Source organism: Thrips palmi, unplaced genomic scaffold (assembly GCF_012932325.1).
Source record: "Thrips palmi isolate BJ-2018 unplaced genomic scaffold, TpBJ-2018v1 HiC_scaffold_1, whole genome shotgun sequence".
NCBI classification, from domain to species: Eukaryota; Metazoa; Arthropoda; class Insecta; order Thysanoptera; family Thripidae; genus Thrips; species Thrips palmi.
Genome location: NW_023144620.1, coordinates 12,899,293 through 12,916,296, shown reverse-complemented (window position 1 = coordinate 12,916,296; position 17,004 = coordinate 12,899,293). Strand labels below are relative to the sequence as shown.

Sequence of the window (17,004 nt, the reverse complement as noted above, 5' to 3'; positions counted from 1 at the left end):
GTCCTATACTGCTTGGCAACGCGGCGAGTGAACGTTCTAACTATGCACACGTCACTTGCTTTTATTTCGCGAGACTGCAACATCGAAAAACAAGGAACGGAAAAGCGTGGGACCGGAGAATGCAGGACAAGGAAAAAAAAGATATTTAAAAAATAAAATAAAAATGAAAGAAATAAAAGAAAAATGCAGGGGGGGGGGCTAGTGCTGCACCGCGCATGGCCGCCCGATAAATTTTACTCCGGTATTGGTCACAGTTTTTGCAGCGGGCTTATCGGCGCAGCGCATATGCCGCGCGATTATAAAAACGGAATAAAACGGCGCGCAAAATCGACAAAGAAAAACGAAAAACGAAAATAAAAATAACACAAAAAAGGCGCGGGCAAAACGCGCGGCGCTGGTCCGCCGCGCCGCGCGCACGGCCCCACACACTGGAAAATAAATAAAAGCGTTCATCCCGTTTCATTCATGAGATGAGGCAGCCCGCCTATCCGCCCATATGTGACGGACTATCGCCAAATGCAGCCGTGATGCCACAGGGCCTGGCACGGCCAGGCATAGCACGGCCAGGCATAGCACGGCCAGGCATAGCATGGCCCCTCCCTGGGCCGGGCCGCCGAAGCCTGTCCCCACACCGCAGCCGGTCCCTTACACCGGGTGCAAATTAGCAGATGATAAACCTCTCTGTTTGACGTGTCTGGTCGCAACCAGCAACACACACACACCACAAAAACGAAGAGAGAGGGGAGAGAGAGAGGAGAAGAGAGAGGGGAGAGAGAGAGAGGGGAGAGAGAGAGAGAGAGAGAGAAAAAAAGAAAGAGAAAAGAGAGAGAGAGAGAGAGAGAGAGAGAGAGAGAGAGAGAGAGAGGAGGGGCACACACGACTAACGTATTTAAAGTCAAAACCATTTCCCAGACACCGCTGCTTTTTGATGTGTGTCCCCGTGCAATCGGTACACTGGAATGACAGCAAAACATTGGATAAAAGTTACGTCAAAGACTGAAAAAAAAAATAGAACGGACCGTGTCCGCGAGCTTGGCACGGTGCTAAGTTCAAATCCACCTTGTAGTCTCTGGCAACGTGAATTTGTTGCTATTTTTCTCGGCGTTTTTCGGATAGGGAAGTCCCAAAAAGGGCACGTGGGGGGGGTGATAAAGCACACTGGCTGGTCGGCAATCTTTCGGGGCCTTTCAGCGGACGGCGCCCGCACTCCACGTGGTGGGAAACTGGGCGGATAAATATGCATCGAACTTACTGAACACAAAACAAACTCACACGTATGTGCGCGCACACACACACACACACACACACACACACACACACACACACACACACACACACACACACACACACGTGCGATCTAGACTCACGGGACTCCAAGGACGCCACAAAACCCATACTAATGAGGATGGAAGACTACTACAGACTATGGTACAGTCCGGACCGAAACCGGCTCGATCCGCGGAGACAGGTCGACAGTAAGTCAATCAGACAGACAGTCAGACAGTCAGTCAGACAGGTCGCACAAAATCACATTACTCTACAACAGTCAACACTTTACAGTGGACTTAACAGGTGAGACGCGATCGCGGGTGGTACAGTCCATACAAAGTAGACGCAGCAGACGCACAGCACAGAAAAGAAAAAAAAACGTTCCAGTTTGTGAATACAGGCGAGAGGCGCCACGCCGACACGGCAGCTTCTTGACCTAACCTAACCCGGCTTGGAAAGGGTCCACCGCGGAAAGCCAGCCACAACAACAGGAAAAAATCATGAAATAACCGCAAAAGAAAGTTTGAACAGAAAAACAGTGGATCGGGCTATAAGTGTATCGGCGGTCAGCGAGCGAGCACCAGACGGCGGAGCGCGACCGGGTGCATCTTCCGGCCTGGCGTGGCTCGCTGGGCCCTCGGCGCGCCAAACGCACCTGAGGAAGCAGCACGCTCACACTCACACACGCACACACACGCGGCGCAACAGTAGCAAACAGAAGCCGCGACGGAATGGGGCGCGGTGGGGCATGGCGGGGCGGGGCGGGGCGGGGCGGGGCGGGGGAGCCCGCGGCACGTCTCAAAGGAACGCCTCACCTCACGTCAGGACCATTAGATTTATCGTCATATTTTACATTTGGAGCATCGCGCGCCGCGCTGTGCGTGTGTGCGTTTGTTGGTGTGAGCGTGAGTGTGTGTGTGTGCGTGTGTGTGCGCGTTGGCCACTGGCATGCGCTTCCCCTCGCCAATTACCCGCGCCGTGCTCTGCACTGCTCCTGCACTGCTCAGGCCGCGCCACGCGAAGCAGGCGGAGCACTTGGCGGTGGCAAAGCGTCCGCGATGACGGCCGTCACGGCCAGCACACAGTGGGCCAGCCACCGGTGGAGGCGGCCAGCTCTAGACGCGTTTTGAGCTCCAGAGTCGCTAAACAGGACTCGAACCGAACGTGTGACCCCACCAATGGATTCCTCGTTCGGAGAGCAATCCATTGGCGGGGTCACACGTTCCGTTCGAGTCCCATTTAGCGACTCTAGGGCTCAAAACGCAACTAGAGTTTTGGCCGCCTCCACTGACGGCCAGCACCGCCAGGAGACTGATCCAAGAGTCGTCTTCGTCGCTCTGTCTCTCTCGCGTCCGTAGGGAACGCCCTTTGAGTGCGAGAGAGGCAGAGCGACGAAACCGCCTCTCGGAATCAGTGTGCTGCACGCCGTGGCGCTCCATTTTGACAGCATTTTAAAAGCACCACGCGCGGCGGCGCGGCGCTCCGGACGGGTTTTCTACTTCGCGCGGTCCTCGGCCAGAGCATCATCGCGCGGGTCGCCGCGGCGCCGCGGCTGCGCCGGCCGGTGGCGTCAGCGCGTCAGCGCGCATGAGCTGGCGCTGCGCGGGCTGTCCTCGAGTCCCCCGTGTCCACGTGCCGTGCGGCCCGTGCCCCGGGACAGCAGCGCGCGGCTGCACCATGGCCGTGACCGCGCGGGGCTACGCGGAGCTACGCGGAGCTACGCGGAGCGGGGCCAAAAGGGCGGCATACTTACCGTGGGGCACATCTTGCAGGTGTACTTCCGCGCCACGCCGGTGCCGTTGGCGGTGGTGATGGTGGAGCCGGTGGGCTGCGGGCCGCCCTGCATCTTGGACACGTTGATGGGCTGCGGCACGATGAGCATGGCCTGGTGCTGCGACAGCGCGGCGCCGGGGCCCGAGCCCCCCGCCAGCGCCCCGCCGCCGCCGCCGCCCAGGGCGCCGACGCCGCCGAGGACGCCGCTGCCGCCGCCGACGGGAGGCGACGCGGACGACGACGACGAGGCCGACCGCGGGGGCGCGCCGCCGTAGATGCTCATGCCCTGGTCGTCCATGCCTGCGAACACAAGGCGGAGCCGTGAGGAACGTCGTTCGAGTCCAGCGACACAGAGGGCCAGAAGACCGGTGGAGGCGGTCAAGAACCCGGACGCGTTTTGAGCTGTAGAGCCCATGGGACTCGAACCAAACGTGTGACTCCACCAATGGATTGCTCTTCAAACGAGGAATCCATTGGTGGGGGTCACACGTTCGGTTCGAGTCCCATTTAGCGACTCTCGCGTCTAGAGTTTTGGCCGCTGGAGCCCGTCTTCTAGCCCACCGTATGACAACGCTATGACGAGTAACAAGAATTTGACTCTGCTTCGGTTGCCGACCTTTCCTAGCCCAAGAACAAACACACCGTCGAAAACTGATCGTCAACTTCGCTTCCCTGCGGACGGCTCACCTTCGTCCAATCCTCGGTCCAATCGATGCTATCTCATCCCGATCGGCGCTCCATCCTCGCCATCCCACCCAAAACACACACACACACCACGCACACACACACACACACACACACACACACACACACACACACACACACACACACACGACGCGCGGGCTCCAGAAAACGCCCGGTTTTCGGCCAATAGTTTGAGCCGGAAACTTGGTGCCCGTGATTGCGGCACTAAGCTGGCTAACGAGGCCACCTGGGTGCTTAAGGCCAATGCCGTGCCGCGGCCCATGGCGCGACCCGCGGCTCGGACCGCCGCGCGCGCCGCAGAATCACTCCCGAGTAATTATTTATCCGCTGTGGATACATCAAAACCTTATCTATATTATTGCGCCGTTTCGGCAGCGGGCCTCGCGCGGGGCCCAGTCCGGCCTGTGTAACACCGAGAGCAAGCGCCAGGCTGATTCCGAACAGTGTGCACTGTAAAAAGTCGTTTCTTGAACCAAGATATGCTGCTTGGAACAGGTAAATTTGCTAGGAACATTGTCTGTCGCACTTATGGGGCGTTCTGAGGGAGCGAGACAGGACACAGCAGCGTGACACGCGCGTCGCGTCGCATCCCGTCGCACAGTGGGCCTAAAGACGCGGGGGTGGTAAAAACGCAAAATACATTTTGAGCTCCAGAGTCACTAAATGGGACTCAAACTAGACGTGTGACCCCACCAATGGATTCCTCGTTCGGAGAGCAATCTATTGGTGGGGTCACACGTTCACTTTGAGTCCCATTTAGCGCCTCTAGAGCTCAAAACGCGTCTAGAGTTTTGGCCGCCGCGCCGGTCTTCTGGCCCACTGTGCGTCGCCGGGGTGGCGTCCATCCAGGGCTCCGCGGCGGCGGGCGGCGGGATCGCTTTGCAACCCCACACTGCCATTAATTATACAAAAATGTTGCCGAATGCCTGCGAAATACGAGCCAGCCGGCCCGACCCGATCCTCATTTGCGGCAGATTGACAGCCTTGGTCTAGTCCACACAGTCAATCCACACAGTCCACCGAAACGAGACCCAACCGGTTGGGGCCGCGCGGGGCGGGGCGCGTCCGAGGCGGCGGGCGGCGACGTGACGGCCCGAGAGGCAGTCAGGCAGGCCGCGTGCGAAAGTGTCCGTCCGTCCGTCTGTCTGTCTGTCTGTCTGTCTGTCTGTCTGTCTGTCTGTCCGTCCGTCCGTCCGTCCGTCCGTCCGTCCGTCCGCGTGTCCCCCACGCGAGTCCGTGACAGGGCCAGCCCCAATTCGAGTGGGACTCTAGTATCGCACGCTCCGAATCCAAACCGCTTCTTTTTATTTATGTCGAAAAGTCACTTTTCCGACCACTTTCTGGTGCACGCGGCGCTATTCGAGCCAAACCAAAGCAAACCGCAACTGCAGCTTCTCCCCGCGCAGCGCTAAGCCGCGCGCTGCACGCATCGTGGGAGCGCGGACCAGCAGCAGCCTCGCTTTGCTGGAAACAGAGCGATATTCGCGAGGTGGTGGCGGGGGCGGCGCGGCCTGGGGGCGTGGCGATACACCCCGCACCTGACCACACCCCGCCCCGCCCCGCGCGGGCTACCGCATCGGTGCGCAATATGCAGCGCTCGGTCCGAAACAAAAACACACGGACTGTTTCAAGGAAATAACGATGCGGTGGGCATGGCGACTGTACCGTTCCACTGTGAGCCACTCTTTGATGCTCTTTGGCAGAGCGGAGCGCAGGCGCGGCCTGCCGCGTCGTTGCGGGAGCGCCGCGCGTGGAGCACTTGGTTGTCCGGGTTACTGAGTGCGGGGGGTTCGGGTGGTCCTGAAGGTTTAGGGGTTTCCGGTTTGAGAGATTCGAGAGCGTTTGGGAGTTTCGAGAGGTTCGAGAGGTTCAGGAGGTTCAAGCTGGTTCGAGAGGTTCAGGAGGCTCAGGAAGTTCAAGCAGGTTCGAGAGGTTTGTGAGGTTCAAGCAGGTTCGAGAGGTTCAGTGTTCACTGAACCTGTGGAACCCTTTGAACCTGGCTCAGGAGGTTCAAGAGGTTCGAAAGGATCTGGTATTCGTGGTCGATTCCCCTGGCACTGGCAGTCCAACGCGGACTGCACACGTGTCGGTAATGTCGGACGGTGGCCAATGGAAATGAATGGACTGACAGGCAGACAGACAGCCAGGTCGAGGATTCAGATTGTAATTGACGGCTAATAACGGAAGGCCAGATCGTCGGTGGATCGTCCGGCCAGTGTAGCCACACCGACGCAATGGCTGGCCGCGGCAGGCCACTGCCAACGCCCCACACCACTGCACAGTAGTAGACCGGAGGAGGCGGTCAAAATCCCGGACGCGTTTTGAGCTCCAGAGTCGCTACTCTACAAACTGAAGTGTGTACTCAGTATGCATCTACAGATGCATACTTGCAAGTACACACCTACAGATGCATACTTAGCAGGGTACACACCTACAGATGCATACTTAGCTGAGCACACATCTGCAGATGCATACTCAGCTGAGTACACATCTGCAGATGCATACTTGGAGGAGTTAGGTATGCATCTGTAGGTGTGTACTCAGCCAAGTATGCATCTGTAGATGTGTACTCAGCTGAGTATGCGTCTGTAGATGTGTACTCAGCTAAGTATGCATCTGTAGGTGTGTACTTGCAAGTATGCATCTGTAGATGCATACTGAGTCCACACTTCAGTTTGTAGAGTAAAAGGGACTCGAACCGAACGAGTGGCCCCACCGATGGATTGCTCTCCGAATGAGGAATCCATTGGTGGGGTCACAAGCTCTGTTCGAGTCCTGCTTAGCGACTCTAGAGCTCAAAACGCGTTCAGAGCAGTTCAGAGTTTTGTCAACCGCCACCGGTTTTCTGGCCCACTGTACAGTACATGCAGCTTCCTTTCCTTTTTACCGCGGGCTCTATGGGTCGCTAAGCCCAGACAGCCTTTCTCCAGCCATCCCGCATCCCACGTGTCGCCGAGTCTCTGCCGAGTCCCACCGGTTCGCACGCCTCGTCGCGTTTTGGTGGCGTCCCCTCCGCGGCCCGGCTGCCGAACGCGCGACTGCCGCGGTGACGTGGACCTCGGTGTCATCGTCGCTCCGTCTCCCTCGCACTGCCACGGCACTGCCATGGGAAGCCGCAAGAGTGCGACAGAGACGCCGACGAAACTGGACGGCGGAATCGCTATCGCTCGGCCGGCCGGACTATGCAAAACTGGCGGCAGCTTACGTGACTCACAGTCCGGTCGTCTTGGAGGACTCGTCCGCGAAGAGACTCGCCCAGGACTTCTTGACGCGTGTGCGAAAAGTGGGCGTGTCCCACCGGCAGCCTGCAGCCTCCAGCCGCCGCACAGTGGGCCAGCAGACCGGTGGAGGCGGCCAAAACTCTAGACGCGTTTTGAGCCCTAAAGTCGCCAAGCAGTACTCTAACCATACGTGTGACCCCACCAATGGATTCCTCGTTCGAAGAGCAATCCATTGGTCGGGTCACACGTTCGCTTCGAGTCCCATTTAGCGACTCTGGAGCTCAAAACGCGTTCGGGATTGCGACCGCTTCCACCGGTCTTCTGGCAAATCCGCGCCGCGCCCAGCTGATTCACCTCCCGCACGCGCGCACCATTCTTTGGCGCGACACGCGCCGCCACACTGTTTCACTGTTTCGAAAGGACGCAATCGAGAGTCTCGAGTCTCGATTCGAGACAATGGCAGCGAATCGGTGCGGAATTCCCCCGCGTGCGACAAGGAGCGCGTCGTACTTCCGATAGGCGGCGCCGCTCTCTCTCTCTCTCTCTCTCTCTCTCTCTCTCTCTCTCTCTCTCTCTCTCTCTCTCTCTGCCCGGTCGTGGTCATAGGGATGCAAAAATACCGGTAAGATTCAAAGTTACGTAAAATACGGTAAAATACGGTATTTTACCGTATTATACGGTAAAATTGGGTAAAATTGATTTTTCTTGACTTTGGGGGGTAATTGTGGTACCTCTTGTGAAAATAGGGGGGAAAAAGGTCCGTTGGGGTTAGGGTGTATCGTTTACATCGTTTCATACATACTTCCAAGCCAACATGACTCAAGAACAAGGTCGCATTTTGAAAGACAAGGAACAAACACTGTGTGGGTTAAATATATGAACTATTCTCCGACTTACTGACCCCTCCCCCTAATGTCTGAATTTCGTGGACTTTCCCTTTTTGTTAATAAATTTTGATTCTGTCTGGTTCTTTTGACTGTAAATTAACAGCCCAAATATACTGAAGTGCAAAAATGGCGCCTTTTTTCTTGTTGTCCATGTAAGTTGGCTCAATTTCATGAAAACTCTTTTTCCTGAAAGGCACCGGCGGCCCCATGGTGTCCAATCATGTCAATGTTTATTGCATTTTTCAGCTAACCTAACCTAATAAGTATCTACCCCTATTTTTCCTATTTTCTGTTTAAAGTTAGTTTTCATTATACTTATCTTGGCAACAAAGAAGTTTCTGGTTTGGCTCGTGTAGTTAGATTTTAATTTCCACAAGTTTTGCAAAAAAAAAAAAGAGAACATTGACTTCTTGCTTTGTTTTAAGTGCCCTGCCCATCTCTGTCATCTCTGACGTCTTACACGTACATGGTCCGGCGGGAGGGGCAGATACAAACCAAGAGTTCCCATGAGGCGCTGTTTCCAGTCCCTACGTCCTAATTCATCGTGTAGAAGCAAAAGAAGGACAAATAAGTTAATATTTCAAAATTACCTTAAAATACCAATTTTACCGGGGTCTTCGTAAAATACCGTATTTTACCGTATTATACCGTTCTTTACCGGTAATATTACCGGCCTTTACATCCCTACGTGGTCAAGACCGCCGGGACACAATGCGTGGTGTGTGTGAGTGCGCGTGTCTGTGTGTGATGCAAGTTGCTTGGAACGTCCTCATCCCGGAGTCTGTGGCGTCGCGCCGTCTCGCGCCGTCTGGATCGCGGAGGTCCCGGACAGTCCCGGACGTACAAGGTTGCCCGTCCCGCTGCATGTCTCGGGATGCCGCGAGCGCCACGAGTGCGCACTGCGCATGTTCACATACGCAACGCCGGCGTAACGGTAACGGTGCTATTCTCGAGATTCGCACAGACTGCGTGCGGCAGCCCCCCCGCCGTTCCTGCCCCCTCCCCCTCCCCGCCCCTCGCCGACGCCAGGCAGGCTGCGATAGAGTCATTCCAAGCAGGAGCAGACTGATTCCGCGAGAGTCGCTCTGTCTCTCTCGCACTCATGGGGCGTCCTCTATAGGTGCGAGAGAGACAGAGCGACGAAAACGACTCTCAAAATCAGTCTGCAGGGAGTCTTGCTTGCTGCTTCGACGTGCGACGCGAGCGCAGATTCAAATATCTGGGTTCCGATAGGGCGGGACGCGGACGCGCCCAAATAAATTGTTTTTCATTCAAAGTACGCTACCGTAACGGCAAGCCAAACTCGCGCAAAACAAATCGCACGCGTTGGCCCCCGAGATCAGCTCGGACACGACGATTACGGCCTGACCTTGCACCTCGCGCTTGGAACGTGTGTATGTGTGCGTGTGTGAGAGTGAGTGACTGACTGAGCGTGAATGTGATCGAGCGCGAGAGCGAGAGTGAGTGTGTCCAACGTCAAAGGCAGACCAAAAATGCCCCACTTGGGCTCATTTCCATCCAGATACATGCATTACGCGTTGCATAAGCCGCGCTGATGTCCGCCCGGATGTAATCAGCGGCCTCATGCGCCAACGCTATCACAAGTTCAGCGCCGGAGAGAGAGAGAGAGAGAGAGGGGGGGGGGGGGGTGAGCAGGGCAGAGCAGTGCGAAGCGAGGGCCATTCACCAACTATCTGCCGAGCGGGTTCGCAAACAGACGGGTTGCTTGCCCTCGTTTTTTTCATCACTGTTTTTTTGCAGTTTCTATTTTTATTCCTTTATTTTTGCGCAGTGCGAGCGGTATGCCGCCGGCGTCTCCGTTCATTCACGAAAATATCAGCCCGCGCGCCGAGGATATCGTCACGGCTGAGTGCTGCTTGACGCAAGGCGGCGCGGCGAGGCGTCGCGGGGCGTCGCGGGGCGTCATCGCGTACGGCGGCGTGGTGCGTCGTGGTGCGGCGCCGCGCCTCCAGGACCGCGTCGTCGTGACCCGCGGCCGCGCTGCCGAAATTCCCCGCCGCCGCACGAAAACGTCGACGTCGACGGCAACGACGATGACGATGACGGCGACGACGGCGACGGTGACGACGGCGGCGACGGCGGCGACGACGATGACGGCGACGGCGGCGACGACGATGACGGCGACGGCGGCGACGACGATGACGGCGACGGCGGCGACGACGATGACGGCGACGACGGCGACGACGACGACGACGATGACGGCGACGACGGCGGCGACGGCGGCGACGATGGCGACGATGACGGCGACGACGACGGCGACGACGATGACGGCGATGACGACGACGACGGCGTCGACGGCGACGCAGTGCTGCCGGCCGGCGCCAGGGCCGCCAGGGTTACCAACGCGCCGCACTAACGACATCGTGCCCTACATGATCAGATAAACTCAGCCGCTGCCTCCACCCGCCAAGACAGAGACATCAGACGGACGGGCAGGAAGGCGTGGCGGGGCGCGGCGGGGCGGCCGGAGCGCGCCGCTGAAAAAGGCATGTCGATTGTGTACTCTGCCTAGACCGCTGCGCCACTGCCACTGCCACGCCACTGGCACGCCACTGGCACGCCACGGCGGCGGCGATGGCACGCCGGATGATAATTACATGATTTCCGAAGATTACGGGAAAATGGGGGGGAAGGCCTCCGAGGTGTTGGGACCCGAAAATGCGCACAGGTGGTCCCGGGGGCGGAGCGGGGGCGGAGCGGGGGCGGTGCGGGGGCGGCGCGGGGGCGGCGCGGGGGCGGCGCAGCAGCGACACGTCTCCATCACGCTCCTGACGGTATAAATGCAGGCGGAAGTAGAAGAGTAGTGCCCGGCATATGTATTATTTGGCGGACCACCGGCGCGGACCGCAGCAACCCTTCGACCGGCTCGTCTCGTAATCATTGACCACGACGACCTAGACGTCTAGGCGGTGGATCGGCAGACTGACTCCGAGAGTCGCTCTGTCTTTCTCGCACTCATGGGGCGTTCCATGAAGGTGCGAGAGAGACAGAGCCACGAAAACGACTCTCGGATTCAGTCTGTTGAGTCCGAATCCCCTGAGTGGTGCAGGCCCGTCGGCTTGCAGCGGCTTGCACTGCCAATGGTCGCATCTCCGTTAATCGGGCCCCTCGCGGCTCACGTCGCGTTCCCATAGGTGCGCGTGGCGGCTTGGCGCTTTAGCTTGCCGCTGCCGGCCACCACTTGGTTAACGGCCTCCCTATGCTAATGTCCCGTTGTGATCCGGCGGTCCTGCTTATAGGCCTGCTAGGACTCCTGGTCCTGCAGACTGATTCCGAGAGTCGTTTTCGTCGCTCTGCCTCTCTCGCACCGACAGGGGACGCCCCGCGAGTGCGAGAGAGACACGGCGACTCTCGGAATCAGTCTGCTGGGCCCGGGAGCACATCAATTAGTGGGACAGGCCCTCCGCAACGGTGTCCCTCCGGGGACTCGGTGGCGCGTTCGTTCGGCGGCGTCGCGGCGCACGGCGGTCCAAGGCGCCCCGGGCCAGAAAAGTGGCCCAGTGCTTCCGGGCCCGGAGTAACCCGGAGGCCTCATGCCCTCAAGCCTCATGCCCGGAGCAGCCGCCCCACAGTGGGCCAGAAGACCGGTGGAGCGGCCAAAATTCGAGACGCGTTTTGAGCTCCAGAGTCGCTGAAAAGGACTCGAACCGAGCGCGTGACCCCACCAATGGATTGCTCTCCGAACGAGGAGTCCATTGGTGGGGTCACGCGGTCGGTTCGAGTCCCATTTAGCGACTATGGAGCTCAAAACGCATCTCGAATTTTGGCCGCTCCACTGGTATTCTGGCCCACTGTGGGCCCGGAGCCCCAGGCAGCCACCTGCCCAGGAGGGCGCGACGGACGAAGTCCCACTGACAGACATTGACGCGAATCTGACTTCGGCGCGCGCGCGGTCTACTGACTCCTTGACGCACGTAGAGCCTAAGGCTCGCGCATCGTTTCACAATTTCCCTATTCATGGGGATTGGACGGGCGTCGCGGCAGCAGCCGGCTGATGATATCAAGGTGAAGCGGACCAGGAGCTGCGTTTTGAGGCAGGACCGGCCGTTTCCAACAAGCTCACTGGTTTGTGTTCTCAAGGCCGGCGGCGCGGACAGGCGAAGCGGCGAAGCCTACGGGTTTCCAGGATCGTGGCCGTCGCCAGCGGCCAGCCATCGCCTGCCTTATCCAAGCCGTCAGCAGCCGACCTACAGTGGGCCAGAAGACCGGCGCCGGCGGCCAAAACTCTGGACACGTTTCGAGCTCCACAGTCGCTAAAAAGGACTGCAACCAAACGTGTGGTGTGACCCCACCGTAATGGACTCCTCGTTCGGAGAGCAATCCTTTGGTGGGGTCACACGTTCGGTTTGAGTCAGCGACTCTGTAGCTAAAAACGCGTCCGGGATTCTGACCACCCGCCCGCGGTCTTCTGACCCACTGTGCGACCCAGGCTGCCCACCGGGCTCATTCTCAACTTCGTCGCTCTGTCTCTCTCGCACCCCTAAACGCCTAGAGTGCGCGAGAGAGACAGAGCGACGAACGCACTGTTCGGAATCAGCTTCCTGCAGACGATGAAATCAGACCAAAATAATCGCGGTTTTCTTCAAACCCCTTTTATTTTAACGACTTTTGCTCGAGGGTGATAAAACTATCAATCGAACGGCAGCCGGGCATCCAGGGATAGAAGGTGCCATGCACTACAGGTTAATTTCCCCGAGTCCATTTTCGAACGACAGTTCGGTCGGTGTGAACACTGCGATGAAGACTGATCGCGCGCCGCACGTGCGCCGAAAAGCAAACACACACACACACACACACACACACACACACACACACACACACACACACACACAGAGTGCAGTGAGTACAGCGCCGATCTCCATAATACACCTGCCCGGCGTGCCCGCGACTTGCCACTGCCGCTCACACTGTCAGACGGCCTGTGCCAGTGTGCCCGCCATCCATAAGACTTGATAATTTGATAATTGACTGGCGAGGCAGTCGTTCAAGCTCCTTGCGCTGCCGCTGGTCCGTCGACTCATTCCGAGAGTCGTCGCTCTGTCTCTCTCGCACTCCAGAGGCGTCCCGTACAGGTGCGAGAGAGGCAGAGCGACGAAAACGACTCTCGGAATGAGTCTGCTGCTCAGCCCGGTCCGCCCGGCCCGGGCCCCCGTGCGCGAGCACTGTGGCCGAGCCGCTTTTGGAGAGAAAAACCGGTTTCCTTTCTGCAGCCTGGCCAGACGGACTCAGGCTCGGCTAGCCTCTGCTAGTTTACTCGGACGCTTATCAGATGGCGCTGATGGATTCTCGGCTCATTTCCTCGTGATGCTGCAAGGGCTGCCCTCTCTCTGTCTCTCTCGCACGCATGGCGCGATGCGAAGGGGTGCGAGAGAGACAGACGGTTCTGGGCCGGCCTCAAGGATGCGCGACGTGCCCCACAGTGCATCGCACACTAGAAAACGCCGCCCGAAAACGGGGAGGCAAAAAAAGGGCCAAAAAAGCTATGTACGTTCGGACCCGCAGGATCTACGACTGAGGGCAATTGGACAACACGGAACCCACGGAAAAAACGACAGACGGAATTGACTTTAACGAGGCGATTATTAGCATGCTCAGTCAATGAATTTTTAAGGGATCATGTCACGTGACCTAGTCTGCGGCGCGGCCTGGGGTTCTAGGACCGCCTCGCCGAAAGGGAAATCCACGGGACGAGCTGACTGGGATCCAAGTCTGCCCGCCCGGCCAGGGGTTCCAGGGGCCAAAAGGCCGGTGGAGGCGGTCAAAATCCCGGACGCGTTTTGAGCTCCAGAGTCGCTGAATGGGACTCGAACCGAACGTGTGACCCCACCGATGGATTGCTCTCCGAATGAGGAATCCAATGGTGGGGTCACACCGGTCACACGCGAGTTTCGAGTCCTTGAGTGCCAGAGTCGCTAAACGGGACTTGAACCGAGCGTGTGACCCCACCAATGGATTCCTAGCAATCCGGTGGGGTCTTACGTTCGTTTCGAGTCCCATTTAGCGACTCTGGAGCCAAAAGCGCGTCCGGGACTTTGGCCGCCTCCACCGGTCCTCAGGCCCACAGTGCAGGGCCGCCACACCGAAAGGGAAATCCACGGGACGAGCTGACAGGGATCTGCCCGCCCGGCCTGGGCAGTCCAGGGCGCTCGGCCTTGACGTAACAGGCCGCGGGGACGACGCAAGTGACCTAGAGCGGCTTGTCCGCGCCATGGCTCCGCGGCGTCGCGGCTTTTGGCCCCGATCGAGGCGGACACCGGCCGTCCTTCCAGAAAAGCTTACCTTTATGCATCGAGTGGTTGCCCTGCGGGTCCACGCCGCTCATCTTGGCCTGCGGGCAGAGACAAACAAATTAGTCGCTTTTACAGCGTACAAGCACGCCGTCGACGCACGCCCTACCTAACCCGCTCACGCGTGCGACTGCTTTACGCCGACGATCCACGGATCGGATTTTAAAGCCAAATCACCGCGAATACCGCATCAGCAGCGTTTACGGGCCGCTAAAACGGCGGCAATTTGGTTGGAATGACGAGCATTACAGCAGTACCAACTCACACAACCGAACAACCCACCTCGTATCCTTGCTTGTTGATGATGGGCTGGCGCGGCCACGAGTACTCCATATCCTTGGCATGCGAGCCGCATTGCTGCCAACACACAAGCAAGAGATTAAACGGCTGCCCGCAAAACCTCACTAACAGTGCGCCCACAGTGGGCCAGAAGACCTGGGTGGAGGTGGCCAAAACTCTAGACGCGTTTATTGAGGTCTAGAGTCACTGAACAGGACTCGAACCGAACGTGTGACCCCATCAATGGATTGCTCGTTCGGAGGGCAATCCATTGGTGGGGTCACACGTTCGGTTCGAGTCTTAGTTAGCGACTCTGCACCTCAAAACGTGTCCGAGATTTTGACCGCCTCCTCCAGTCTTGTGGCTCACTGTGCAACTGCCGAGCAAATCGTGCGCAGTTACGATCCTTCTCCCGGGACGGGGCGAACGCGCGCCGCGCGCGCCTGCACTATAAAATCCCCGCCGATAACACTTTACCTCCGATCCAAATCACATCAAAACGACGTCGGCAACCCCTTGAGCCGCCGCCCCCGCTAAACGCCCGGACATATGTTCATCCCCCGCAAAAAAGAGCCAAGGTCGTCGATAAAAGAAATGGGGCGATAAATCGGCAAAACACCAAACAAACCGCTTCAAATAGAATTCCAGAAAAGGCTGTTGGCGGTGGCGGTGAAAAAAAATCTGCATCGCAGAAAAAAAACGCGAAGCGCGGCGCGGCTTGGCGAAAAAAAATAAAGGGGGAAGTAAGACGCCACGGAGGCGCCGGGTGGGGGAGTCATGTGAGGGCATTGCTGCGTGGCAGGGCACGGCGCGGCCGCGACCTACCCGAATAAAATAAAACTGGATAAAAACGACTTCATCTTTTTACGGCTACTAAAATATATCAAGCGAGAGGCTCGCCGAATTCGGCGCGTAGCGCGGCAGCGAGCCGGCCCTGCGCGTACGCGGAGGGCAGGGGGGAGGGGAGGGGAGGGGAAGGACCGGGGGAGGAGGGGAAGACGCCGGCGGGGGGGGGGTGCCGGGTAAAAAAATCAATAGATAGAAAAAATGCGATGTTTAAAGGGGGATAGGAGCAAAGGTTGGGGAAGGGAGGGGAGGCGACGCGACGCCCGCGCGCATGCTCAAAAATGAATGACAACATAAAAAACCGGAGGGAGGGGGGAGGGAGCGAGACGGAGGGAGGAATTGCATGCAGGGGAGAGGAAGTGTGCGTGAGGGAGGGAGAGAGAGGCAAGATGCGGGAGGAGAGGACGGGAGAGAGAGAGACGGAGAGAGAGGCGCAGGAGATTGGGGGAGGTACGCGCAAAGAGGGTGGGTGAGGGTAAAAAGAAGTGCCAATACCCTGCAAAGAAAACAAACGGCGATAGAAAAAAATGGCAAGGCCGAAAGGGAAAGAGGGAAAAAAAAACAGAATTCAACTGGGAGCATTTGAGAGCCCAATTGGGCGTGTGCTGTGAGCGAAAACGAGGACCGCGGGCTGTTGAACGCGCATCGATTTACGATTGTGTATCTTTACACTGGCGGCAAGTCCATCTCGCGGCCGCGCGAGGGGAGCGGGCTGGGCCGCCCTGGGCCGCCCTGGGCCGCCCTGGCTGGGCCTGGCGCCGAATCGGCCAAGCGCCCACCACATACGCTCCGTTTTTCCCATCCCCTGTTTTACTTGAAAAGCCGCAGCGCAACCCTCTCAATCGCGGCCAGCCGTCCGAATCCCCGTAGCACAGCCGCCAGCGCGCGTGCCCCTGGAGTGGCGGGACCGCGGTTCAAGACCCACCCAACTCCTTTTTTCGTACGTCCTTGAACGTTCCGATAATTAATTGGCCGCCCAGCCTCATTCACGGTGCTTTCCCAGTGACACTCGGCTGCGTGCTGACGGGCCCAGACGGGCCGCTTGGCCGGCGGGCCGCCTGCAGACTGGGAGTCCTTTTCGTCGCTCTGTCCTCGCACTCATAGGGCGCCCCGTGTAGGTGCGAGAGAGACAGAGCGACGAAAACGACTCTCGAAATCAGTCTGCTGGCGCACGCCACGGACTGCAGCTTGTTAGCCCGGCCGGCTCCACGAGGCCGAGACGGATAGAGAAGGATATTATTATTATTTTTGGGCTTTTGGGCGGCGCGCGCTCAATTAGCGCCTGCATTAGAATATCTAGACGAGCCGGGCGGCCGGGGGCCTCGCCAGGAATCGCGTGATGTAGGCCGGGCGCGCCGCGGCCAGACTCGGCCCAGACGAATCCGGCGACGTGAAAATGCACTAAAACTAATACGCCTTTCGCCGCTTGCAGCGCTTACAGCACTCCTGATTAACGACGCCGGGCTAAGTGGGTGCAGCGAGGCGTGCAGTGGGCCAGAAGACCGGCGGAGGCGGCCAAAATTCTAGACGCGTTTTGAGCTCCAGAGTCGCTAAATGAGACTCGAACCGAACGTGTGACCCGACCAATGGATTGCTCTTCAAACGAGGAATCCAATGGTGGGGTCACACGTTCGTTTCGAGTCCCATTTAGCGTCTCTGGAGCTCGAAACGCAAAGTTTTGGCTGCCTCCGCTGGTCCCCTGGCACGCTGTAAGGC

General features: G+C 58.2%; 1 protein-coding gene across 1 annotated transcript in view; it reads right to left on the bottom strand.

The window, feature by feature from the left end:
* Positions 1–1,527: 1,527 nt before the first annotated feature.
* LOC117645576 (zinc finger protein rotund-like) overlaps positions 1,528–17,004 on the bottom strand; it is a 38,139-nt gene continuing 22,662 nt past the window's right edge. Inside the window, exons 2-5 of the mRNA XM_034385883.1 lie at positions 14,446–14,520; positions 14,156–14,204; positions 3,273–3,342; positions 1,528–1,537 (exon numbers count right to left, since the gene is read on the bottom strand). Coding sequence (XP_034241774.1) covers positions 1,528–1,537; positions 3,273–3,342; positions 14,156–14,204; positions 14,446–14,520 — 204 coding nt within the window. The remainder of the gene's footprint in view (positions 1,538–3,272; positions 3,343–14,155; positions 14,205–14,445; positions 14,521–17,004) is intronic.